We start from the raw sequence: 24647 nt of genomic DNA, 5'->3' as shown, positions 1-24647 counted from the left end.
ATGCAACACCAGACTGTGCCGATGTTACTCTGAACAACAACAACAACAATAACACGCACATGATTCACAAGTCAAAAACACGTGTTGGTTTTGTTACATGGTTTTTATTGAGACTGAGAAACAATGAACTCAGTGAACTGTGTTCTGAACGCACTGACAATAATAATAAAACTCCCTTTTGAAACAGGGACAACATAAGGTAAAATAGCTAAACAACTCAACACATGTTTGTGTGAATTACATATTAGTCTGAGCAACGAAAAAAGGCTTGTGTCTGGGACAATATGATCCTCTTTGAATATTCTGGTGTGTGTTTGTTTTTTTAACAGTGGCGCCAACATGAGCCTTACTTCACATCACTTAAAACATCTTTGGCTGGACAGACACGAACAAAAGTGGCTCTTAAAACAGGAAGTACAAACATCTAAAACATAAAATATCTACCATTTTTAAAGTAAGGGCTTTATGGCATGTTTGAAATTATCTTTTGGCAGTAACATTTTTAACACTGCTAGTTTGATTTGGTCATGTTGAATAAAAAGAAATGTTAGTTTGGCAGTTAAGGCTCATAACGTCAAATAAATCTACTCAGTCCTTAAGTAGAAAGTTAAACTTCCCAAAGTCAATCTCGTCGGGCATGATTAGCATGTCTTCTCTGGCTTTGGCTAGCTTCTGCCGCAGGAAGTCCCGCCTCTCGGTCCACTCCTGCAGCTCCTTCATGCTGTGGGCGTAATCGCAGCTCACGCCTTCAAGGCAGCCACCATCCAACCTGTCAAACATGAACATTACTCAACACAAGCTGTAAATATACACTTCTAAAGCTGCTTATTGTGGAAGCAAACATTATTATTTACTCATTTGGATACAAACCTCAATATTCAATCTTCTTTGAAAGGGGCCCTATTATGCTTTATGGGGTTTTCCCTTTCCTGTAGTGCGTAATATACTTCTACTACTATTACTTCCATAACATAGTGACATCATTATATAACACTAGTTCTTCTATTGGCTAGCTCTCAAACCCAACGAGGGTGAAAAGAGGTGCTACAGCACAGGCAGTATGAGAAAAACAAAGATCACAGAAGGGGGCACAATAGATATACTGTATGAATATGAACCTGAAAATGAGCACAATATGGCTTCATTAAGTAAAAGATCTGAGTACTTCTTCTACCAATGGTCCCAATTCAAAGACTGATCCAGGGTCAATGGTCTTACTTGGGGCAGAGGTCAAAGCAGGGTCCAGGGAAGCGGTAGCTCCAGGTCAGAGCCTCCTCTTCTCCCTCGCAGCTGAACACTCGGTCTTTGTGCTTCTCAGACGAGATGTGCTGCTGCCACTGCCGCTCGCCGTTACTGTGCCGGCCACACAGGCGGCAGTACAAGCCAGTCTGAAACACAAAGAGGAGGAACCACTGTCAGCTCATGTGAAACACTCAACAGGTGGAAGTTTTTTGTTTGTAGGAAATGAAATGTGAACCCACCATTGGCTCAGCGTAGTCAGTGGGCATGACGATGTATTTCTCCTCAGGTGAGGGCTGAGTGAGCGCCGCTCCGTTTGCTTGGTGGTTGTTGGCGGTTAATGACAGCCACATGTCGTACATCTGCTGCATGTCGTGCACTACAGAAACACACACATCTGTCATCACTCTGAGGATATTCAGTGAGAGGCAGTCAAACAAAGCAACATTTCAAATCTGGATGTGTAGCCCTCTGCTTGAAGGCTTCATTAGCTGCTAACACATCCAAGCTGTCATTGTGGAGACAACACTTCCAATAAGTTATGTCATTTATGTCAATTATGTTGTCTTATCATTTTGATTTGTTTCAAGTTAAAGTCTGTACTAAAGTTGTTGGGTTTTACTATGTTCTATAAAGAAATAAAACAAACCACAACTGAAGCAGGACCAGACAGCTAACGGAAGATATCTGAGCCAAAAGATATCTTTCCACAAACCAAAATAAAAACCAGACTAAATACAAACGGGGTCCAGTCCAAACAAATGATGATAATAACAGAACTAATAAATTGTGATAAGGAATTCATGTAATAAAAAGAGACATTGTGTCTGTGTCAATTTTGATCTTTTTCTAAAACGTGCTCAGGGTTAATCCAACAATGCTACGAGTGTAAAGCTTTATAATCAAACTCACGGTCGTTGTTCTTCATGTACATCCACATGTCCTTCTCCTCCGGGCTGTGAGCAAAGGTGCATTTCCCGGTGAAGTTACATTTCTTTTTCTCCAAAATCTGGGTACATATCTGCCAGGAGGAAAGGTTATTGCTGTTAAACACAGATCACACACGTCTTTAAAAGCACCGGATAAAAGAAAAGCAATGCTGGGACGATTGGGAGAGACCCTTGCTAAACTACTTGCTGTATTAAAAAGCATAATGGCAGAGGAAGCAGACCTACATCATAATACATGGGGAAGTTCTTGGCATGTGGCAGCGGTCGGACCTCGACCCATTTACTTCTCTCCAAAGACTTCACCAGCAGGACGCTTCTCTCTCTTGTCCACCTGAAGACGAAGACACACAACAAAGATAGTCTTTTGTACTACAAGAAAGGAAATAATTGGTGTAAATATACAAATGAGCCATTATCAAGAAGACAAAGAAGCCCGATCGCTGTTAATCGAACAGTTCATTAAAAAAGAACGTTTCTATAAAATGTTCAAGGCTGTGCAAATACATTATCGTTACTCACGGATGCCTGGCTTTTGCTTTGCAGTACTTCAGGGCTTTGTCTGGTTCCCCGATGCGGCGGTCCCCCCAGCAGCGAGCGCAGACAAACTTCATATTCATGTTAAGAGTCCTCCCTCCTTTAGGTTTACCCCCAACGCCTCCAGACAACAACTGTTTAAAAGCAAATTATAAAGTGATTTAATGTGTGACATTCAACTTTTCATCCGTCCATATCAACAACATCTAAATACAGATAAACCTTTAAAACGGCAGAAATGGTTTCTGACCTTATTTCCATTCTGTTGTCTTGAGATTTGCTCCTGCTTCTCAGCATATTTTGTGGATATTTTCACTATCTCTTCAGGGCTGATACCTGAATGACACAAACACACAGGAATAAAGTCAACGATCAATTCAAAAGGAAACATCACAGGCAATGAAAAAGCTAACGTTGGGCTATAAAGGAATGACAGCACGCTCACATGACTTCACGTCTCCACCGCTAACCTAAAGGCGGCTAATGTTCGGTGTGATTAGTAGTCTTTTATTTTATTAGCAACCTCATTATTAAGACATGTAGAAGCTTCAGATATTCATCAGTTAGGTATTTACTGACCTGTTTAATGCTGTAAAACTAAACTTGAAAATCTCCTCAGCTTGTGTTAACCAAAGACCTTACTTTACACTTCTAACCAACATCAAAAAACCCATTGACTTTGAGCTGAACAAACCTGGAAGTGCTAAAATGCTAACTTATTCCCAGCATTAGGACTCATTCCTGCACCTGTATCTTGCTGCACCCTCCAGGTTTTGAGCTCTATGACCGAGTGGGCGAAGGAGCAGCTGTCCTCTCGCTGGCAGCCGTAGCGGATGGCATGGCGGCATAAATCCAAAGAGCACACGATGTTCAGGGGCCGGACCTTTCTGTAGTTCACAGTGTGGGTCCTCATCACAAACACCAAGCATCTGACGGACACAGAGGATACATTAAAGCATGTCTTAAATAAAGAGGAGATATGAAGTGTTAGTGTTTGAGAAAATGAGCAGCAGATATGTTGTAAACACGCTCACTTATTGGCATCGAAGGTGTGGTGGGCATCCAGGTTCGAGCAGGAGGTGCGATTGTCTCTGCAGCGATTACTGATGATCCTAGGTTTACCGTCATAGCATTCCTAGAGAGACAGGAAGACAAAAATCAAAGGAGAAAGAAGGTGAGCGATAAAGTCATTCAATTATAAAAGGCTTTGTTAATGTGCAATGTGATTCTTATGTTTCCAATATTATGTTTTTATTACACAATACAACTGGAACTGTGCTCAGAAACAAGAGTTCATTATAGAAATAAAATCAGTCAGTTTATAATTTCAATTCAATTCAATATTTAACTTCTTTTTAACTCGATATTTACATACATTTCTGTTGATGTGAACACGCTCAAATTGCTGTTATTTTTTAATAGATTTTTGTCAAATCAGGTCAGTGGTCCCAACCTAAAACAATAGTGTACTGATTTTTTTTAAAAGGTAGGTTACTACCACCTACTTACCAGATTCCATGCCAAAAAAGTGACTTAAAGAAAATAAAAAATAAATGAACAAATTATTTTAAATAAATTAAATAACTTTATTTTATTGATTTTTTTTGTATTTATTTCAGCATTTGTTGTTTGATCAATACAATCTATTATGTAGAACACAGAAGAATATACATACTGTATGCAGTGTTAAAATATAAAACAAACCCGTACATAATTAATATTACAATAAATAAGAAGAGATCCGAAACTGTCTCGGTACAATAATAATATCACTAACAGGAATAACAGCACTGACCTGACACAGGAACATGAACACGCCCCTGTTCTCCTGCAGAAGGTGGAGGATGCTGTTCACGGGGTCCAGTTTTAAACTTTCCGTTTCAAACAGCATATGTCGGTCCAGCGTTCCCTTCCTCTCTTCCGTCCAGACGTCGATCTCCAGCTGGTTGTAAGCAAACGTGCATTCCTCTCTGTATTTACACACGCCAAAATCACCGGAGTTGATCAGCTCTGAAAGGTAAGAAACAATGCCGAGCTCATTCACGGGCAACGGGGGGAATCGAATATGACAATATAACCGATATAGTAGGGCACAGTAGAGTTAATTTTTGTAAGACAAACTGGAAGTTAGCATTGCAGGGGTTCTCAAAACTCAATTGGTGACGTTTAATTATCTTAAGTCAGGTTCCTTTTAAACTGCTTCCCTGAATTCATGTGTCATCAATAGCTCTTTTTCATAAAACCAATTCTGACCAATCAGACAGAATGTTGCCTTGTTTGGATGGGACGTTTTCCTTTAAACATGGTTCCCCAAAACTACTATAACATATAAATCCAAACTGCCCTCCTCCAATCAATCACAGAGAGTAATGCATCTGGTTGTCTGGACAAAACATGGCTCTGTGAAGAATTAATGAGGGTACTAACAGTTAAGTGAGGGACAAATGGTCAATTTACGACAGGATGGGTCACTCCGAGTTAAACTGAACTGATACCAGTCCCCACATTCCAGCATGGGGTCTGCTCGGTCACACAAACACACGGGAAACAAAGACCCTTCAGTGCTAAATAAAAACTAAACATGTTTAGCTAAAAGACAACCGACTTCAGTGAGTCTGTCATTGTTGAACCATAGACACTGAACTGAAGTGTGATTTGGTAGATAATAAGGAGAATGGGAAAAACAAATACTGAATTAGAGAGACCAAGGTTAAGAACAATGAAAGGCAAGAGATAAGAACAGAGCCATTTGATCTGGAGATGCTGACCTCTGCAGAGCACAAACGGCCCCTTGAAGGAGCAGTTGGGAACCGTTCTGACTCTGGTCCACTCTGAAGGAGGGTCTGTTTTCCGTCGACACAGCAAGATGTTTCCTTTACAGCTGTGGACCAGGTCCGGCTTGTGAACAAATGAATAAATGCTCGCACCTGAAACAAATTATAAAAAAAGATGAATAAGGATAAAAAAAAGTAGCAGCACAGAAAGACACATACGACCTGCTCTATCAAAATCAGTCACATCGACCCCCGAAACACTTTTTGACTTATGTACATCGTTAGAATGAGATTCTTAGCTCTCTAATGAGATTCTACTATTGTGTTTGTTCTCCAAATATTCAAGTAAATGATATGATGACTGTTATCAGGCCAGGGTTTTGAGAAAAAGGGCTTTGTTTTGTTTGTTTTTAACAAAGTAAAGGATCTACCTTCCTGCTTTCGACAAGCCAACCATTGTTGTTGTTTTTCTATACATTTATTATAAGTTGATTTATATATTTGTATTAATTACATGAACCTGCAATGTAACAAGTAACTGAAGCTGTCAGATAAAAGTAGGAGTTAAAAGTAACATTGTGCTTCCAAAATGTATATAATATCCTGATCTATATTTTGTTTACTTCAATAGTGTTTACTTGTCTGACAGTTTACGGATTATTTATGCTCACATACATACATACACACACACACACACACACACACACACACACACATACTAGGGCTGTCAAGCGATTACATTTTTTAATCTAATTAATCACAAGGTTTCTTGAATTAATTTCGATTAATCACAATCCTAAATATGACTGAAAAATTGGATATTACAAATGTTCTTTATTAATGACAAATCAAAAAAAATGTTTTAATTCTAAACAATTTTGGCAACTTTCTTTAGCAAATACAGGACAGGTGAATGGAACGTATTCATCTTTTAGCCAGTTGCTAAGGCAAGCTAACTGGTTAACTGGTTCTGAACGTTAAGCAGACCGTTTCTTCTGAACAACATGGCCTGCGACTGAGAAGAGTCGGTCGCACGGAACCCTGGATGCAGGAGTCACTATATATTTGCGGGCAAGCAGGGCCAGCTTGTCATTGTGCTCCTGAATGAGCAGCCCACCACTGCATGGGGCAGTCCTCCATACTTATGACGCTCTTCTGTTTTCATTACGGTTAAAGCAAACGACTTCAGTTCCCAGGTTTTAGCGATGTGATGCGCAGTCACACCCGGATAATTGTTGTTACTCACGGAGGTCCAGTGGCCTCCTGTCAAAGCAACATATTCCGCTGAAGCCAAATCGTCTTCCTTCGTTTTCTTTTTAGCGTCATATAGTTCGTTGATTTTAGTCATCACTGTACCTCTCGACGGTGGCTTGTAGAATGCGTCTAAAGTTGCCACTTTCAAAACTTCTGCGAGGACCGTGTCCTCGACAATACTAATCGGTCTACAGTCCTTGGCTATCCATCTGGCAATAGTGTCTGTCAGCTTTTCAGACGTAGACTTACTTAATACCCTGCGTTCGGTGAGGGTGGTCTGACGCATGCCAGGCGTAACACCTGAAGTTGAAGCCCCAACAAATTAATGCTTGGCGTTAAGATGATACTTAAGTCTCGAGGTGCTTTGGTGAAACGAAAAGTCCTTCCTGCAGTGTGAGCAAACCACAACATGTTTGTTTCCTGTTCCATCTTTGGTTTTTTTATACTTGAACTGTCCATCCAGAGGGCCAACGCGTTCCTCGGACTCCTCCATCTTGCTGTTTGATTGTTTAATTGTGGGCTAACAGGGCGGGAATGCGGGAATGCGTTAAAAAAATTATCGCCTTTCTCTTTCTTGTTCTATGTTCATAATTTAAAATAATGTATTTCTTATTTTATTTTATACTAAGTGCAATGACTTGTATTGTATTATGCTGCTGCAACACAAAAATGTCCCGGTCTGGGATTAATAAAGTAATTCTTATCCTATCTTGTGGATTTGAATTATGAAGTAACCTTAAATGGAAATACTCAAGTTCCCTGTACTTAAAAGGTCCCCTATTATACTCGTTTTAAACAATATATTATAGGTCTCAGATATATACTGAACCTGTCTCTGAAGTGATTGGCTGAAACACCAAACAGATCGTTGTACCATCCCTGGACCCCTCTATTTCAGCCCCGTTCCAAAAGCGCTGATTCTGTGTCTGTAGCCTTAAATGCTAATGAGCTGCTGCTGGCCAAGCCCCTCTGTGCAGTGATTGGTTTTTAAAAAAAACACAATGGTGCTTTCGGAGGAGATTCAGGTGATTAGGTGGGCGGGTGTTACCTTGGTTGGTTATTGGCTAAGGGTTGCACAACCCAAAAAACATTGTGACATCACAAAGGGGCAAAACTCTGATCAGGATTTTACAGAATAGGTGACCTTTAAGCACAGTACTTGTGTGCGTAAATACTTTCTAATTCAACTCTGGAAAAAAGCTTCAGCCGAATAAAATGTAATGTATTGTAGTTTGGGTCAAGATCGTACACGTACCTTTCCGAGGGAAACAGGCGGTGCAGGCCTGCAGGAACTCGTGAGTGGAGGATAACGGGTGAGTGACCGCGACCCGTGGGGGGTTATTCTTCTCCTTTGTTGCCTTGGTAGAATAAGATTTCAGTTAATGCTAGAAAACGAAACAGACAATAAGAGAGCAGGTAACACGAGCCAGATAAGAAGTCTTACTTTGGAGTTATTCTTTGGAGGTCGTGTGACTGGAGCTGCAACAGCATGAGAGCCTGAGACACCTGAAGAGCAAAGAGGAAAAGATTAATCACAAATGGGAAAATGTGGAATAAATGGGCTATAAAACGCAGATACACCAGTTAGATATAATAAAAAGCAGGAGCACTCTTTTAAGCTGCTTGAAATTTAAATAAGGTGTCTGGTTTCACTTTATCTTGATTATTTTCATATCAAATTGTACGTGTAAAATACATTTCTAGAGTCAGTCAGTAAAATGTTATTTAAATAGACCTACATCCAAAATTACACTGCTTCATAGTGTGCACAGCATATGAGACCCTCTGTCCTCAGACTTTTGAAGTGCACAAGGAAAAATTCCCAAAGATATCCCATAATTAATGCAGGAAAAATGGAAAAAGCCTTGAAGAGAGCAGGACAGATGGAGGAGCAATAGAGCTCTCGTTATAGAATAAACAGCACTAAAAAAAATACAGATGTTCTTATTTTTTTTACTTTTTGGGTAATATTTAATATTATAGTTTGACGTTAGTAAAACAATTAAGATTTTTTTTACTTTTCATTATCAGAAATTGTCTTTGTTCTATCAAACACCGCGGAAATAAATAATTCTCTCTGATATTTTTCCTGTTGAATGAGACCTCACTCGTCAATTGATCTGCCAGCCGCTGCATTTCCCTTTAAAAAAAAAGAATAGGCGTTTGGCAACAAAACAAGTAAATCCAGTCATAATCACCGGTGGAGCTGAAATCCGAGAGCGTGTCCAGGCCTGCCCCCCCGATGGAGACAGCTGGCAAAGGCGTTGGTAAACCTTCCACTGAGGGAAACGAATCCAAGGCATCCAGAGAGTCCAGCGCCTCCACGGAACTCTGACCTCCTGCGACACAAACCGAGTCCAGGGGATCGAGTTCATCCAGCAGGTCGTCCAGAGACTTCTCCCCCACCTCCACTTCAGAGATGGACTCATTCCCAGCGAAGGTCAGCGGCGGCTCCAGAGCAACGCTAATCCCAGAGGTCAAGAGGTCATCGAGGGCGTCCAGTGAGCCAGTACTGGTGCCGGTGACACAGCAGAAGGAGTCCAGGGAGTTGAGCTCCCTGATGGAGGAGCTGAAGAAGGCCGGGGGAAGCTGAGGGGTCGGGGCAGGCAGGATAAAGGGAAGGGTTTGTTCGGAGGTGGTTGTCCTGCAGGGGGCTGGGAATACTGCCTGGGGGGGGGTCTGGAAAACATGGGAGAAGGAAACTGGAATGATGATGGAGGAAAAAAAAGGGGAAATGGGATGTATTCATGATACAAACTATGAACAAAGTGCTATGATGGCTCCATTTGGAGGTTTGGGTGTATGTTGGCGTTGATGTTTTATCATATTGTGATCTGAGACTAGACAAGGCGAAACATTTTGGGTATCGTAACATCCTGTGCCTGGCATCCCATGGCAGCAGAAACAGATTTTTACCTCAGTCAGGCCGTTCTCCTCAGGGAAGTCGTCTAGCAGTCTGTCCAGGTCGTCTCCCATTAGCTCAGTGTCGTCTAAAGTGTCGAGCATTTCAGGAACAGAGGAGGCCGCTGGTTGGCAGAAATTAGGTGCTCGGGAGGGAACGGTGGATTGAGGCATGCTGGGAAAACTGACTGAAGAGAAGAAAGGGCGGAATTTATTTAGAGCGATTGATTTTGTACAATTATTTCAAGAACTTGACCAAGGAAAACATTCATTATGATCAAGTCAAAATCAAGAATTCCCACCTGATGCGAAGCCACTGAGAGGATTCAAACCATTTCCTACATGAGCGCTAGATACCTGAGGACGAGACACAGAAAACAATGTATTATAAGAACGATTAAAACAGATCAAATGGGTTGATATTTGTATTTATATTATTATGTCTACCAGAATACTTTAAAAAAACAACTTTGGGGAATAAAATAGAATAACGATAACTTAAAAAGGAAGACATTTACAATAAAAAGGATTAAATAAAATACAAATGTTTATATAAAACAAAAGAAAGAAGGAAAAAGTGCAATTAAATGATAAATAACAGCAGCAAAGCCTAGTATACATGTCTTTAAACAGGGAAACATGCATCATCCATGCTTTCGTGAGGTTTTCTATTTTATAAAAAGGTTAACGTTTGGGATTTTAAGCCATGTAAGAATAATAATATTCATTCAATCTAATGCTGAAAAGGAACCTGCCTTGATGGCTTCAGCAGTCGTGTTTCCGTTTGTGACCGCTCTGGTGATGAGTCCGTCTTCCTGGAGGAGAAACAATAACACACTGGATGTGAGAGACAGCAAACTCAGGAGCAAATAAAGAGACAGAGTAAGGCAGTATGAAGATGGCGTATCAGAGACTTTTCCCCACTGATGCTAATAGCCCCCTGCATTGCATCTATACTACACTAGGGTTTAGCATCAATGTGATATAACATTTGATCAAAGTCCCAACCTACACTGCATCCTCTACAATCACAACAGAGTTAGAGAATGAGAAATCACCTTACAATTATTCATTTGCTTTCCTTATCGGAAGAAATCTTATCAGTAATAATTCTTCTTACCTTTGCAGCCACATATGGTTTCCGGTTCCTCAGTTTCAGATGGACGGCCAGCTCCTGAGCGAGCTCGTTCACCTGCTGGTCCTGTTGGGAGGTAATCAGAAAGAGAACAAATCAATACTTTGTGCAAGAATGTAGTATCTACCATGTGGTGTCCCCTACTTTATATCATACTGGAACTGGTCCACAAAAGCTATTTATTTGCAACTACGGTTCAATCAACAAATGCAATTAAAAAAGACCTTCAAAGCTACAGCTGGTAACTACTAGTCATGTTTTTGCAACCTTCTCTCTATCCTGATACTAGTGCATGAGACAGAAACTCTTTGATGAATAAAGTAATGTTCTTCTGCCTCTCTAATACTCCTAAATGGCATTTGCAGGACTCCAGGACAGCCAATCAGAACCAAGGTGTCAACTGCTGCTCCTAAACTCATGTCAAACAGGGCAGCGCGGTTAATAGGACTAAAGATTCAGTTACTGCTGTGGTGTATTAAATCTGTTCTGTTAGTTACTCTGTGAGGTCATAGAGAAGGCAGAGAAGATGTCGTTCAGGGGCCATATGGTGGGCAATCGGATGTCGCAAAACAACGTCCGAAATACGTTAGGGGGCCCCTGTGATCGGGGACATGTCACTTAGTGAGGCATACATTGTCATTGATTACCTCCTGTGAGCACACACACACACACACACATTTTCTTCTATAAATTGTATGCACAAAGACAGTTCGGGGGACTTCCACAATTGGCTCTGGGAACCTCGTATTGCCCGTGTTGGTGTATGATACTATGCCGTTGTAATACCTCACTGCATTGCCTACTTTTTTACTATAAATGTTTTACAAACACATGTTAGTGTAACAGGTAGCTTCAGATCAAAAAGGTGGTGCTTTGTTTGGTCTCAGGGAACACATTTTCTCATTGCATAGAGCATTTCACTTTAAAGGGACACCCTCTGATTTGAAAAGTTAAGACTTATTAGCCTCCACTTCCACAGCTCAGTCTTATCTTTACCAGTCTGTTGATAAGCAGGCAGTCCGTGGTGCAGTTGTACGCCTCCTTGTACATCCGGAGCTCCTTAAAACAAAGGGCCTTCCTGTACAGAGCCCTTCGGCTTTCCTTACACACCGTCAGAGCTCGGTCGCAGTCCTTCACACCTTGCTCATATTTCCCCTGCAGGAAACGAGTAAAAGAACAGGTATAAAAGAGTCATAATCAGATCAATATGTATTTATTTTAAAGAGAAGCTTTTTGGTGAATGTTTGAGGGGTGGCGAGGACAGAAATACTTCCTTTGGTGGAATGTCTATAGTCTTTTATTATTTCGTCAAATCTGAAGTGTAAATGTACAGATAACTCTTCCTCGCCTGAACAAAAACAAAGGCAGTTTTTTTTTTTATGTTAAACATTATTTGTCGGTTGAAATATATCATAGATTTGGGGATTGTTATTCCCAATTCCAGGTCTGAATTGAAAATGTATTTTATTAATTGAATTGATTTTTTTTTTTTCAATTGATTCCAATGAGAACTGAGCACAGGCCGCCTCCAGAAAAGGCAGTTTTTGGGCGGCTCAACGAAAATATTTAAACTTTTCAGAGCAGCGCTGGTGACATCACTGTAGAAACTGGATAAAACTTGTTTTTGGACCCTGTCTGTCAGATGGAATCTATCACAACAAAGACCTAAAAGCTTATTCTCTGGAGCAGACCAGCCGGATGAACCCCCGATGTCGCTGCCGCTGAGTGTGAGACTCCTCCTCCCTCACTATATGGCTGTCAACAAACTCATCCATAAAGTGTGATGATAAGAATTTTCTGCTTGGTATATAGTGAACTAAATATTGTGAAAAGATATATAGTAACATGACAGATGACAAAATCCATGCTGAAAAAGGCGCTATGTGGACATGGACCCTAAGCATCGTCTGGTGTTGGTGGTGCTTCCCCCTGGATTGTATTCTAAGTAAATGAATTATTATTATAGCAGAATGTAACACACACACACCACCCGCCCCCCCCCCAAGTTTCTACCAAACTGAAACCCACTGGACCAGCTGTTTCTCACCTTGCTGTAGTAGGCAGCAGCCCGGTTCACATAAAGACTCTCCTGCAAAACCTCGGGGATCCGGATCTCCTCGGCTTCGGCGTAGCTCGAGACGTTCAAGGCTTCACTGAACTGTCTGACCGCCTGCTCCCAGGCCTCCTCTCTGAAGAAGGCGTTGCCCTCATCCAGCAGATTGCACACCAACTTGGTGAGGAAGTCCTAGAGGAGAGGAAAGACAGGGTTAACATGCTGGTGGTGATCATTCTAGAGTAGTCACAACACGTTCAACACCATGTTCTTTATTTAAATATCTGCCTTGTGCAACAGTTAAAAAACGTTGTTTAAGTATTGATTTTATATTCCAGGAATTGTTAAAGTCTACATTAAGTTATCACAATGACTTCCATAAAAAGTAACCGGTAACTATGTTGTCATGCTTACCAAGGCAGCAGAAATAATAAAGACTTGATCAAAACTGGAATATAGACAAACGCATTATTCAGCTTTCAGGAAGCAGAATGATTGTTAAAGGTTAAATAGGTGTTTGGGCAAATCCTCTAAAAGGAAGAAAAAAATGATCATGATAATTACAATTTAAAACGTGATCCATCCTTCCTATATCGTGACCCAATATTGTTCAATTGAAGCATTGAAGCATTATGGACAGCTCAGCATAACTGGAGAGTGAGTAGTCTGCAAGTATTTAGTCATTCACCAGGTCAGGAAAGGTCAGTGGATCTATGATTCATAGTCCTGAGGCCATTTACCAAATGTTATACCAATCCATCAAATCACTTTACAAGATATGTCACTTCAAGAACTTTATCATTTAGGATTCATCCTCTGGAGACAAAATGTAGCTAAGCTTATCTATTCAATAATTGTTGGGTGTGTTGGCAGGGGGCCTGATAACAGCTCCCAGTAACACTTTCAACATGAGAATTGAATGGGCAACGTATGTGAAAAAAGGTCCTTGATTTACATCCAGCCAGGAATGGAAGGAAAGACGGTAGGAAAAGATAGACCGAGGAATTCACAGGAGAAACAAAGAGACAAGTGGGAGTTGGGGTTGGGGTTGTGAGTTATGTCCAAGCGATTGTAGATCATAACATGCATAAATCCCACAATGCAAAAGGGAAGTGACATAGGAAGAAGACAAAACAATGTGTTTGTAGTAACAGCTGGTACCTGGTATCCATCCGGCTCTGGATAAGCTAGGGAAGACCTAGGAAACAAGTAATTAGTAGTTTAGAAAAGTCCTGACTGGCTTATTAACAAAGGTATGAGTCATCAGGGGCAAGTTAGGTTTCATTTTTGGTCACTGAAAACATCTTACTGAATGAAAGTCAGAGCTTTTGTGATATCCTCCTGGCGTTTCTGTCTGGCAGGGTCCATGCTTGTTCCCTGGAGAGAAGACGAACAGACCAAAAGCAGATAGTAACAAATCCTGACAGTGATAAGGCCAATACAAATAAACCTTTATTTCCTTGAAGAGCAAAAACACAACATCTACATGTCAAATGATCATTATAATGTTCATTCAGTATTTAAATCCAGAGGTGAGAGAAGTAATCGGATCTTGTACTTCACTAAAAGTACCAGAGTGTAGGAATACTCTGCTACAGTAAAAGTCCTGCATTCAAAATGTGAATCAAGTAAAAGTAGAAAAGTATTAGCATCAAAATATACTTACTGTACCAAAAGTATAAGTAGTCATTGTTTGATTTCAGAATAATATCTCTGATATGTTTTATAATTATTGATCATTAAGGTGTTCTCAGAGCTGGTAAAGGTGCAGCTAGTTTTAATGGCTTTGTATACTGCAGGGTAGCTGCTGAATTTACTCCAGGTGGAACTGAAGTCTGATCCAAATCTCCAAAATCAAGTACAAGTACAAGTCTCTCAAAAATTGCACTTAAGCACAGTGCTTAAGTAAAAGTACTCTCTTCACAACACTGTCCAAATCAAAGGAGAAACCCAGCATGCAAACCCCCTGAACCCGGCATGTCTCCCTGGCTATCACGGCCTGAGTGACTTCAGACACACCTACCTGATGAAGCGAGGAAGTTCATGGAACTGAAATAAAGTTTAAAAGCGTGCCATGTAATGTCCGAGAAGGGAGGAAGACGGAGAAACTTCTTGGTGATATATAACTCGAGTTAACGCTGCGAAACAGCCAGCCGAGGCTCGGTGTCTGCCTTCAGTTTCCAGTTAAGTTTCGATTTCCAACAACACCAACGTTATCACACCAACTACATACATTTACACTGGCCCTTTAAATGATTGTGAGCTTTTAGCCCCGAGTTTGGACTGACAGGCACCACTTCCTGCTCACACGTCATAAACCTGCCCCCCTGAGACCCTTTTTTTCCCCTGGAATATATCCTCAAACACAATTTACTTTAGTTTTCTCTTTGATTTAACATTGTGTATGGGTACGATAACAATGCATTTCTCAATAACGGTGAAAATACCCAAGATCTGCCTGACAGGTGTTACGTATTAAGGCAAAGAACACAAAGTCAACAGTCAAATTACAATAATTGTAAACATAAAGAGACGTTAAAAAGTCACATGAATAACTAGAATTAATTGTGGTAGAATAAACAGCTTAAAAATCAATTAAACAGAGTTATAACAAAAAGGAGAAAGGCCAAAGGAATGGGGAAAAAAGGTAAAATATTAAAATATTGATCAACAAAAAGGGGATGAATCATGACTTTGCTTTTTGACTGGTACTATTTGCCTGTAATGATGAGACTATAAATCATGCCAGATGTCATAAACTAGGATTCGTTGTTAGTTGGATGGTAGTTCATAGTTTTTCTGTAAGGTTGTTAATTGTCCAAAATATATGATATCTTGCTGGACCTGCAGTTGTCAACAACAGCCACTCCTGGAAGGTTCAGAAAAACTGTGTCGACAGACAGTCAGTATTTCCAGGATATTTTGTCCATACATTTCTGTAGCGATGTATGTGAGGATGACGAAGAAATCTCCGGAGACACCAGCTTGTATATAATAAGGTTTATTACAAACAGCATAGTATCATACACCAACAGGGGCAATACGAGATTCCCAGAGCCAATTGTGGAAGTCCCGAACTCTCTTTGTGCATGCAATTTATAGGTGAAAATGTGTGTGTGTGTGTGTGTGTGTCCAAAGTGTGTGTGCTGTGCTCACAGGAGGTGATCAATAACAATGTATGCCTCACTAAATGACATATATCCGTTCATAGGGCCCCCCGACGTATTCCAGATGTTGTTATACAACATCCGATTGCCCACCATATGGCCCCTGAACGACATCTTCTCTGCACTCTCTATGACCTCAACTAAATGTATATGAACAGATGTAATACACCACTTTAGGTTTCGGTATTTTTTCCCCACAAACATATCCTGAAATGAAGGTAACCGCTTCCCACACAGTTGTAGTCTCTGTTGGACTACAAGTCCCTTGCCTCCCAGCTCTATGGCCGTCAAGCGTTCTAGTGTCGTGTGCTGGAATCAGTTTTGAACGCTAGGAGCGAGCGGGAGCGTGTGACTGGACTGGATTCAATCAGCACAGCAGTGTTTTGGTAATATCTATGACATTTTTGAATGAGTACTGTTAATGCAATAGCGTTACTGTATTAATATTATTAAACCATGGACTGTTTGGTTGAGAATATCAGCTTTGAAGTTGCCAAAGTTCCAAATGTCCGACTCGAGAGGCCGAGCAAGACCACGCTCTGTCCCACGAACCAGTGCTAGCTAGCTGACTCAGTTTTCCGTTTTCTACTTGTGTTACCACTTCAATTTGTTTGTTAAGTTACTCAAAAGCTTGATATGTCACTGAAATGACAGTTGTCAACAGTAGCCACTGACCTTAAAGCGTTTTGTTGTGATGGCACAGCAGCAGCAGCAGCAGCAGCAGCAGCAGCACTCGGCTAATGCTAACCGCAGTCAGGGAAACACCTTCCCCAAAACAACAGTGATTTTGACAGAGGTGGAAGAAGCTCTCAGGTCTTTTACTTTAGTTAAAGTAACAATACTACAGTGTTGCTAGCACAAGTTATGATTTCAAAATATTACTGTAGTGAAAGTACCAAAGTATTAGCATCAAACTGTACTTAAAGTTCAAAGCCATATATATTATTATAAAAAGTGATGCATTCATCTCTCTATCACCTTGGTATTGCAGCTGCTTAGGGTGGGGTTTATTTATATTGCTTTATATGCTTCTTGATAGTATAATCTATGATAATATTAAAGTACATCATAGTTTATTAGTTGATTAGTTTATAATATTGCTCTTAATCTGCGAAGAACCTATGAAATAAAGCTGTCGTATGGATTCAAATGAAGTAAAAAGGTCAATATTTGCTCCAAAATTGAGTAAAGTAAAAGTAATGTTAATTGTATACAGGGAAAAAAAGACTTTTGCTCATTTTTACAGTTTGTTTTTCAGCATACAGAAATGAATATAAAAAAGCCATGAATAAAATGTGAACTGCTGTAATCTTTAAAATGTATATATTGCACCGAAAACCTCCGCTTTCAAGTTCATCCATACATTACTGTCTGTGTTGGGGCTTTATTGATGTAGGAGCCATGAAACGTACACTTTTGATGTATTTTGTTTTAATACAAATTAGGTTGGTACTATTTCATGTTCGGTTAATGGTTTGTATTATTATCGTTATTGTTGTTATTAGGCTATAAGATATTATTGTGTGTGTGTGATCGCAATGGGTTGGTTTGTTTGGGTCACATGGATAGGGGCGGCACTCATAGGAATTCATTATAATCACCTGTTCACCTGAGGCGTGTGTGTGTGTGTGTGTGGAAGACAGGGTGACGACAGGGTGTTTGTATTTTTTGTTGACCGCAAACTTCATGATTACTTGGATTATTATTATAATTTCTTGTCCTGAGTTGATCGTCTCCGTTATTTCATTAAATGACATTATTATTCACCTCGTTTTTGATCTCAACAAGTTATTTTTTGATAGCGTGTCACACAATTGCAACCAGGCCCGGCCTCAGCCTCTCAGCAACGTATTTGTTTTCTGAAGTCGCTATAATTGACTCGGATACTTGTGATCAGTGTTTATGGTGCTACCTTGTCACTTTCACTGGACAGCAGTATTATAACGAAGCAGAATAAAAACTAATCTGTCGGTCTCCAGGTGTCCCGATGGCGACAGACATTGTTGCACAGTTGGCCGAATCTCTGGCTAAAACTGGAGTAGAGGATGGAGAGTTGAGCTATAAAGGCCAGGGAAGAAAGCTGGATGATGCCCAATCAGGTGAGAGTCAGACTCTACTGTCGTACTGTTATTAATTATAACACTCCATCCCCCGTTCCCAACCCCTTACACTTAACCTTGTTCCCCTGACCAGTGGAGGAGATCGTTAAGGAGATCCAGGACTTTGAGGACCTACAGGCCCTGAGGTTGGAGGGAAACACTATCGGTGTGGCAGCAGCACAGGCCATCGCCAAGGCCCTCGAGACTAAGAGCAAGTTCAAGGTCTGGAGGGTTTATTCTCGATCATTCTCAATTTGATCATCACATTTTCTGACACTGTATCCTGGAACGTTTACCACAATAAATGGCATCTTGTCTATAAAACATCAGAAAAAAGTCATAATGTACTTGAGCCCAAGGTTATGTCAACATATTGCTTATTTGTTTTATGTCCAAACCAAAATCAAAAGTCTATGGATATTGAGTGTAACATCAGAAACATCTGTTTGGCATTGTTCCTTTAAAACTCCTAAAATATTAGCAAGTACATTTTCTCTCTAACAGTGAATAAGTAATTGTTTTATCTTTATCATTAAGACATAATTGTGATCTGATGCACCTCACTGGAAGAATTGATTATTTTGCATCATTATTTTCATGATCATTAAAAACACATGTTTGACTTTAACAAATCCATTTTGTCATTTTGATTATATTTCTAATAATTGTGCAGCCCTACTCAAACTGTTTATCTTTGATTGTCTCTTTCAGCGCTGCTATTGGAGCGACATGTTCACAGGTCGCCTGCGCTCTGAGATCCCACCTGCCTTGGTAATGCTCTTTTTTCAATTTAAATCAGAGCAGGATTAAGCTTCCTGTCAGAACTTGTTTTGATATCACAACCTTTCCATGTCTGACTCTACTCCTGGACTATTACAAAGCTGTAACTATGTTGGCTGTGTTTTGTTATACCTATTTATTCGGCCATCTCGTGGCGTGACGTGTTGCAGAATTCTCTGGGTGACGCTCTGATGCTGGCGAATGCCCGGCTGACAGTTTTAGACCTCAGTGACAACGCCTTCGGTCCTGACGGCGTGAAGGGCATCGAGCGGCTGCTGATGAGCACCGCCTGCTACACACTGCAGGAGCTGCGGCTCAACAACTGCGGCATGGGCATCGGAGGGGGGAAGGTACGTCATGAGAACGTCTACATCTACATTTGGAGTTACCATCTTGCTTGATAACGTACACTAATATTATCAGTCACCTTTTGAAAGGTACACCTGTACAGTTAATGCAATAACCATACTCCTTGTTATGTTATGTTTTGCCTCTCTTGCATTACTGCTGGGTATCTTGACAGAGAGGGAGATGGTTTCTGATTTATTGGCAGCAGCCTGAATGAAAAGAGAATTTTCCAAAGCAAAAATGGTCATATGTGTGTCTCCTCAGATCTTGGCTGCAGCGTTGATCCAGTGCCATAAGAAATCCAGTGCAGCGGGCACCCCCCTCGGCCTGAAGGTGTTCATCGCAGGGAGGAACCGCCTGGAGAACGATGGAGCCACCGCTCTCGCTCAAGCCTTCAAGGTACAGAACTTACTTCTATCGCACCATAGCTGCTGTGCGGTTCTGTTATTATAGACATACTGCTAAAGATCTCTGAGAAGGTAGAGTAATCATTCTGTGTTCCCAGCTGATGGGCAGCCTGGAGGAGATCAACGTGCCGCAGAACGGTATCAACCACCCGGGAGTGACGGCACTGGCCGGAGCCGTGCAGAACAACCCCAACCTACGCGTCCTCAACCTCAACGACAACACCTTCACTGAGAAGGGAGCCATCGCCATGGCGCAGGTACATTGGTGTCATTGCTGTAGGTAGCTGAGGGACAGTTTCTGACAGAGAGATGCTCCTGGTCAAAAATGATTGTTGAGAAATGAATTTAGTTCTTTTATAATGTTTTTTTATGACAAGTTCAACTGATGCCCACGCATTCATTAAGGTTTCAACAGTGAAATACGTTTAAAAAACATTGTTTGTGTAAAACAGTAATCAGTAGAGCTTTAAAGGTGATAAACAAGGAATTACATTTGTTATTTGAAAATGATTCAGTTCTTCTGCTATTAATCATGATTATTTTCTGGGTTTGAAAGCTGTAGTGAATAACCTCCATGTCCTTCACAGGCTCTGAAACATATCCGCAGCATCCAGGTAATAAACTTTGGAGACTGTCTGGTGCGGCCAGCAGGAGCCATCGCTATCGCAGAAACTGTATCAGAGGGACTACCAATACTAAAGGTGAGTGAGTGCTAGACTGTTACACTCTGCACCAGCATTTACTCAGAGTAGATTTTGGTTTTAACATAATTTATTCAATCTAAATGCCAAATACACAGACTACTGAGGATGTAAGGGACCATCCCTAGATAAAATGCAAAGCTTTTAGTGAGTCCAACCTCTCCTTAATGCTGGGCTTCTACTATGTAAATTATATTCTGAAAAGTCTTTATTTTCTAAGCCTTTGATTGAATTGTATCTCACCTTCTGAGTAAATCATCTGTTGCGTTCAACAGGAACTCAATCTATCGTTTGGGGAGATCACAGAGGAAGCCGCTCTGGCTGTGGCCCACGCCGTAAAGAACAGGGATCAGCTGGAGAAACTGGACCTAAACGGTGAAAAGATGCTAATAACTCTGCTCTTAACAAATCTACAGTTTTAGTTATTGCTCAGTATCTGTTATCTTATCGAATAGTTTTATAAATTTGTAAAGACAAAAAATAACTTGTTTTCCAGGTAATTGTCTCGGAGAGGACGGCTGCAAAGTTCTGAAAGACGCCATGGAGAGCATGAACATCGGCGATATCCTCGGATCGCTCAGGTAATAAACCTTCTTGCACGCTGTAGATACAGTTATTACAGTCGGACAGTATTTGATTTGAGAACATTCGAAAGGATGCATTTCACCCATAACGAGCGTTTTTAAAAATTTGCCTCAGTGACGATGATGGTGAGCCGGAGGATGATGACGAAGAAGATGAAGATGAGGAAGAAGACGAAGATGACGAGGATGTGGATGAGGAGGAAGAGGAAGAGGAAGAAGAGGAGGACGAGGAAAGCAATGGCTTCAAGGTAACATCAGTTCAGACAAAACAAATAAATCCATCACCTGTACAGAAGTTAAGTAAATATTACATTTCCATCTGACCAACAACACGTTCGATGCTGCATTGAATAACTAGAAATAATGAAATACAAATGAATATTTTACAGATGAATCCACAGGGTTTTTGCCACTAGGGGGTGCTTTTGCTGAACTTTGATCAACTCTTAAACAATATTTATTTTCAAGTTTTTGATAAGCTTTAGGACCAAAAAAATGGAAAACAGTCACAACTGAATTTGAAATGAGTTGATCATTTTGTACCTTCACTTTCCCATTTGTTAGGAGCACTTTTCTTAGTTGAACATCCAATTTAAAGGGCCACACTAGCTGTTGTTTTGTGTACGATTGATGCTGTGGTTTGGTTGACTTCCTCTTCTCCCCCCCCTCCCTCTCAGTTGTCCACCCCTGCCTCAGCTCCCCGGCCTCCTGATGTCTCCTCCTTCCTCAGCTTCCCGTCTCCAGACAAACTGCTGAAACTGGGAGCAAAGAGAGCGCTGCTGATCGAGCAGCAGGTAAACACAGAATCCACCAATACCTGCACACCAGTTCACACTTTGATCCGTTAATGAAACATACTGAAGGCTAAATGAAGTGTTGTATTCAGAGTCACCAAATAACCTGTGTTTCCGTGATGCAAACAAACAAATGAGGAGCTCTATTATGTCTGTACAACACGGTGGCCATCAGTGAGTGTTTCTTTCTCTCTGCGTGTAGGTGGATGTGTCCGATGCTTCAAAAACAGCTGAAGCCTTCCTGAAGATTGCGTCTGTGTACAAGGAGGAGAATAATGACGTTAAGAATGCCGTGTTGGACAGCATCGGTGAGACTCTTTGTCTGCTTCACTTGATTTGTCTGTTTCTTTAAATCAAGTTTAAATATGATTTTTTAAAATGTGTTTACAGTCTTTGCTGACAACACACACCTTTGCTGTTATTGTCTTTAAGTGGACATTGGTGCAGTATAAAGATGTGTTGTGTTTCCTCACAGATGCCCTGTTGAAGAAAGCTTTTGCCGCGCCGTCCTTCCAAGGCTACAGCTTTGTATCGTCTCTGTTAGTGCTGCTCGGACTTCTCAAGGTATGCTTAGTCTGCATTTATTCAGCAGAATGTGTCGAGGCATGGAGAGATATGTCTCTACTCTTTTTACCCTATACTAATATTTCACTTTATATTCATTAACTTGGTGTTTCCATACATTTGAATGACATTTTCTCACAATAAAAGCACTTTTAAAAAAATGTATTACGTGAATTAAAGGGAATAAAAGGGGGGAGAATTATACATTATTAAAGATAAATAATTGTATAAATAAAGATAAGCACATACTTTTGCACATAGTCAAAAACCTTGATCTTAAAAAAAGGAGAAACAAACTCAATGTACTTTGTTATTAAAAAAAAAAAAAATGTTGAATTAAAGGAAAAATAGAGGAAGGGGCAATGAATGAATGAATTAATACAATTATAATATAAATAAAGATGGGTTTTGAAACATACATTTGTACACAAACCATCAATAATATTATTATTTTTTAACTAGTTGAAATTATTCAACTAAAAAGTTGAAATTAAATTAAAATTCATATACATAATAATCATTGACTTGTTGTTTGACCCTCGTCTCTCATCTGTCCCGTGGTCCCGCTCAGAGTGAGGACAAGGTGAAGCCGGTGCTCGTGGTTCCCGGTCACCTCCACGCCTTAGAGCACGTGGTTCGGCAGGACTACTTCCCCAAGGAGAACGTGGCGGTGCTGGAGGCCTTCTTGTCCCGGTAAGGGCGTGACAGAATGAGCCAATCAGCAGGCAGCTCCCAGGTACAAAATACCCCGTCTACTGTCCGAAAAAGAAGCACGTGATGAATGTTTTTGCACTTGGGGTCCACAGTGCGGTGGTGGGCATCCTCTGGTGATTGTTCATTATTGTGTCTCAATGGGTTCATATTTTCACTTTCAATGGAGTAACACAACTTTAATAAAGATAAAACGTCGATGACATCTTTTGAGTTAGAATCGTTCGGGTTTTCAGCCTCAATACTCCTTAAAGTTGCACAGCTATGGGAGCTAGCGGTCACAACATTATGAACACATAATGACATCAGTATGTAACACTCAATTCTATTGGCTATCGCTCAAACACATTGATAGGCTAATGGGCGGGACATCTCTAAGCTGTTGACCAATCACAACAGAGCCAGCGAGCTAACCAATCAGAGCAGACTGGGCTCTGGTTTCAGACAGAGGGTGAAAAGAGGTGCTGCAGCACAGGCAGGATGAGAAACATAAAGAGCTTGTTGAACTTTAAAGCATGGAGACATGTCCCAGGAGAGGAACAAAATATATGTCCTCTTTAATAATAAGATGATGTGGTTTTATAATACGTGTTCTCATTCACAGAAACAACAATGCTCTGGAGTCCTGTGGAAATGCCAGAGACGACCTCCAATCAACACTGCAGAGAGTCAGGTCTGAGGGCTGAGGACACACACACACACACTCACACACACACACACACACACACACACACTGAACTTTGACTGATCAATGTTGGACCTTTGGAAACCAGCACACATACATATAGGTGATCGAATTTGAAGCAGAGCAGACTCCACTCAGACACTTCGCTGTGTCACAAACTAACCTCTCTCTGGACTCTGGACTGGACCTGAATGTGTTTTTGAAGAAGACGGATGCTCTTACGGTGTGGAATAACCTAAGTGCTTTGTGTACAATCATACAACCACAGGACGGCACTGACAGCCTGGTCACCGTGCTCTTTTTGTATTTTGCTCAAAGTCTGAGCACAGATTACACGTTTGGTGAAAACTCAAAACCCATTCTGTACATTTTCTATTTCACACACACCTTTTATTACTCTGTTGTTTTATACTAAATATTAAACGTTTACTGAATTTGAGAAATATGTTCAAACAATGGCGTTATTAAAATATGTATTGAGTGATACATATCGAAATAGGACTGTAAAATACAATAGAATTATTAAAGGGATGAAATGTGCTTAAATGTGCACAGTATTTGGATTTGTGTGCATAAATAAAGCTGCTTTAAGTGTTCAATGTCTGTCATCGTCTTTTAATATCCCCATCTTATATTTCATTATTACAGCAACTATCTTTGTGTTTGCGCCCGTGGACAAAAGCCTTTTTTTCCGTGAACGCCACCACCTTGTGTTGTAAAGATACCGATATGACTAGTGCTATCAACATCATTTTCCAATAAGATAAAGAAATAAGGTGCTTTTTCATAAACAGTACGACTAATATCAATTATCTGGTTTGTTTGTTTGTTTGTTTGTTTGTTTGTTTGAAAATGCTCCTAACGTTAGCTTTGATAAGCTAATGTTAGCGTTGGCTAGCTTTGTTTTACACCAACATAAATATATGTCCATCTAAAACTTGTCTTGGCTCAATCAGTGTTTTGAATC

The 24647-nt window shown here is 40.6% G+C and overlaps 2 protein-coding genes across 3 annotated transcripts; one reads left to right on the top strand and one right to left on the bottom strand.

Moving 5' to 3' along the window:
- Positions 1-84: 84 nt before the first annotated feature.
- Positions 85-15074, bottom strand: zc3h7ba (zinc finger CCCH-type containing 7Ba). The gene is made up of 23 exons (XM_063904833.1): positions 14864-15074; positions 14150-14217; positions 14002-14038; positions 12835-13032; positions 11784-11942; positions 10773-10853; positions 10408-10467; positions 9955-10009; positions 9668-9840; positions 8950-9430; positions 8196-8257; positions 8007-8109; positions 5492-5650; positions 4519-4733; positions 3758-3858; positions 3471-3652; positions 2974-3059; positions 2709-2857; positions 2415-2520; positions 2152-2260; positions 1482-1618; positions 1219-1388; positions 85-769 (listed from the first exon to the last, which is right to left on the bottom strand). Exons 2-23 carry the CDS (start codon positions 14206-14208, stop codon positions 589-591), a joined length of 3063 nt encoding a protein of 1020 aa, XP_063760903.1. The 5' UTR covers positions 14209-14217; positions 14864-15074; the 3' UTR covers positions 85-588.
- A 1167-nt stretch (positions 15075-16241) lies between these two features.
- On the top strand, positions 16242-24279 carry rangap1a (RAN GTPase activating protein 1a). 2 transcript variants are annotated; one of them, XM_063902928.1, is made up of 16 exons: positions 16242-16393; positions 17987-18106; positions 18201-18328; positions 18818-18877; positions 19057-19236; positions 19499-19633; positions 19740-19898; positions 20229-20342; positions 20618-20717; positions 20839-20923; positions 21042-21174; positions 21604-21720; positions 21923-22028; positions 22196-22284; positions 22856-22977; positions 23600-24279. In XM_063902928.1, the coding sequence occupies exons 2-16, from the start codon at positions 17995-17997 to the stop codon at positions 23679-23681; spliced, it is 1722 nt and encodes a 573-aa protein (XP_063758998.1). In that variant the 5' UTR covers positions 16242-16393; positions 17987-17994; the 3' UTR covers positions 23682-24279. The 2 variants fall into 2 exon arrangements, with proteins under 2 accessions (XP_063758998.1, XP_063758999.1); XM_063902929.1 differs by having other exon boundaries at positions 22856-23020.
- Positions 24280-24647: the final 368 nt, after the last annotated feature.

The sequence above is a fragment of the Eleginops maclovinus genome, chromosome 16 (genome assembly GCF_036324505.1).
Source record: "Eleginops maclovinus isolate JMC-PN-2008 ecotype Puerto Natales chromosome 16, JC_Emac_rtc_rv5, whole genome shotgun sequence".
NCBI lineage: Eukaryota > Metazoa > Chordata > Actinopteri > Perciformes > Eleginopidae > Eleginops > Eleginops maclovinus.
The sequence above is the reverse complement of the archived record's forward strand: the minus strand, read 5'-3'. Positions and strand labels throughout refer to the sequence as shown.

What these genes read in the sequence shown, in the direction of transcription:
- zc3h7ba (XM_063904833.1), bottom strand. Translation starts at nt 14,208, where the DNA reads ATGGACCCTGCCAGACAGAAACGCCAGGAGGATATCACAAAAGCTCTG. An exon ending in AACCATATGTGGCTGCAAAG is followed by an intron (nt 10,468 to 10,772) that starts GTAAGAAGAATT and finishes TTTCTCCTCCAG; the next exon opens with GAAGACGGACTCATCACCAG. An exon ending in GCCGTTTGTGCTCTGCAGAG is followed by an intron (nt 4,734 to 5,491) that starts GTCAGCATCTCC and finishes CTTACCTTTCAG; the next exon opens with AGCTGATCAACTCCGGTGAT.
- rangap1a (XM_063902928.1), top strand. Translation starts at nt 17,995, where the DNA reads ATGGCGACAGACATTGTTGCACAGTTGGCCGAATCTCTGGCTAAAACT. An exon ending in GCTGGATGATGCCCAATCAG is followed by an intron (nt 18,107 to 18,200) that starts GTGAGAGTCAGA and finishes TCCCCTGACCAG; the next exon opens with TGGAGGAGATCGTTAAGGAG. An exon ending in AGACTAAGAGCAAGTTCAAG is followed by an intron (nt 18,329 to 18,817) that starts GTCTGGAGGGTT and finishes TGTCTCTTTCAG; the next exon opens with CGCTGCTATTGGAGCGACAT.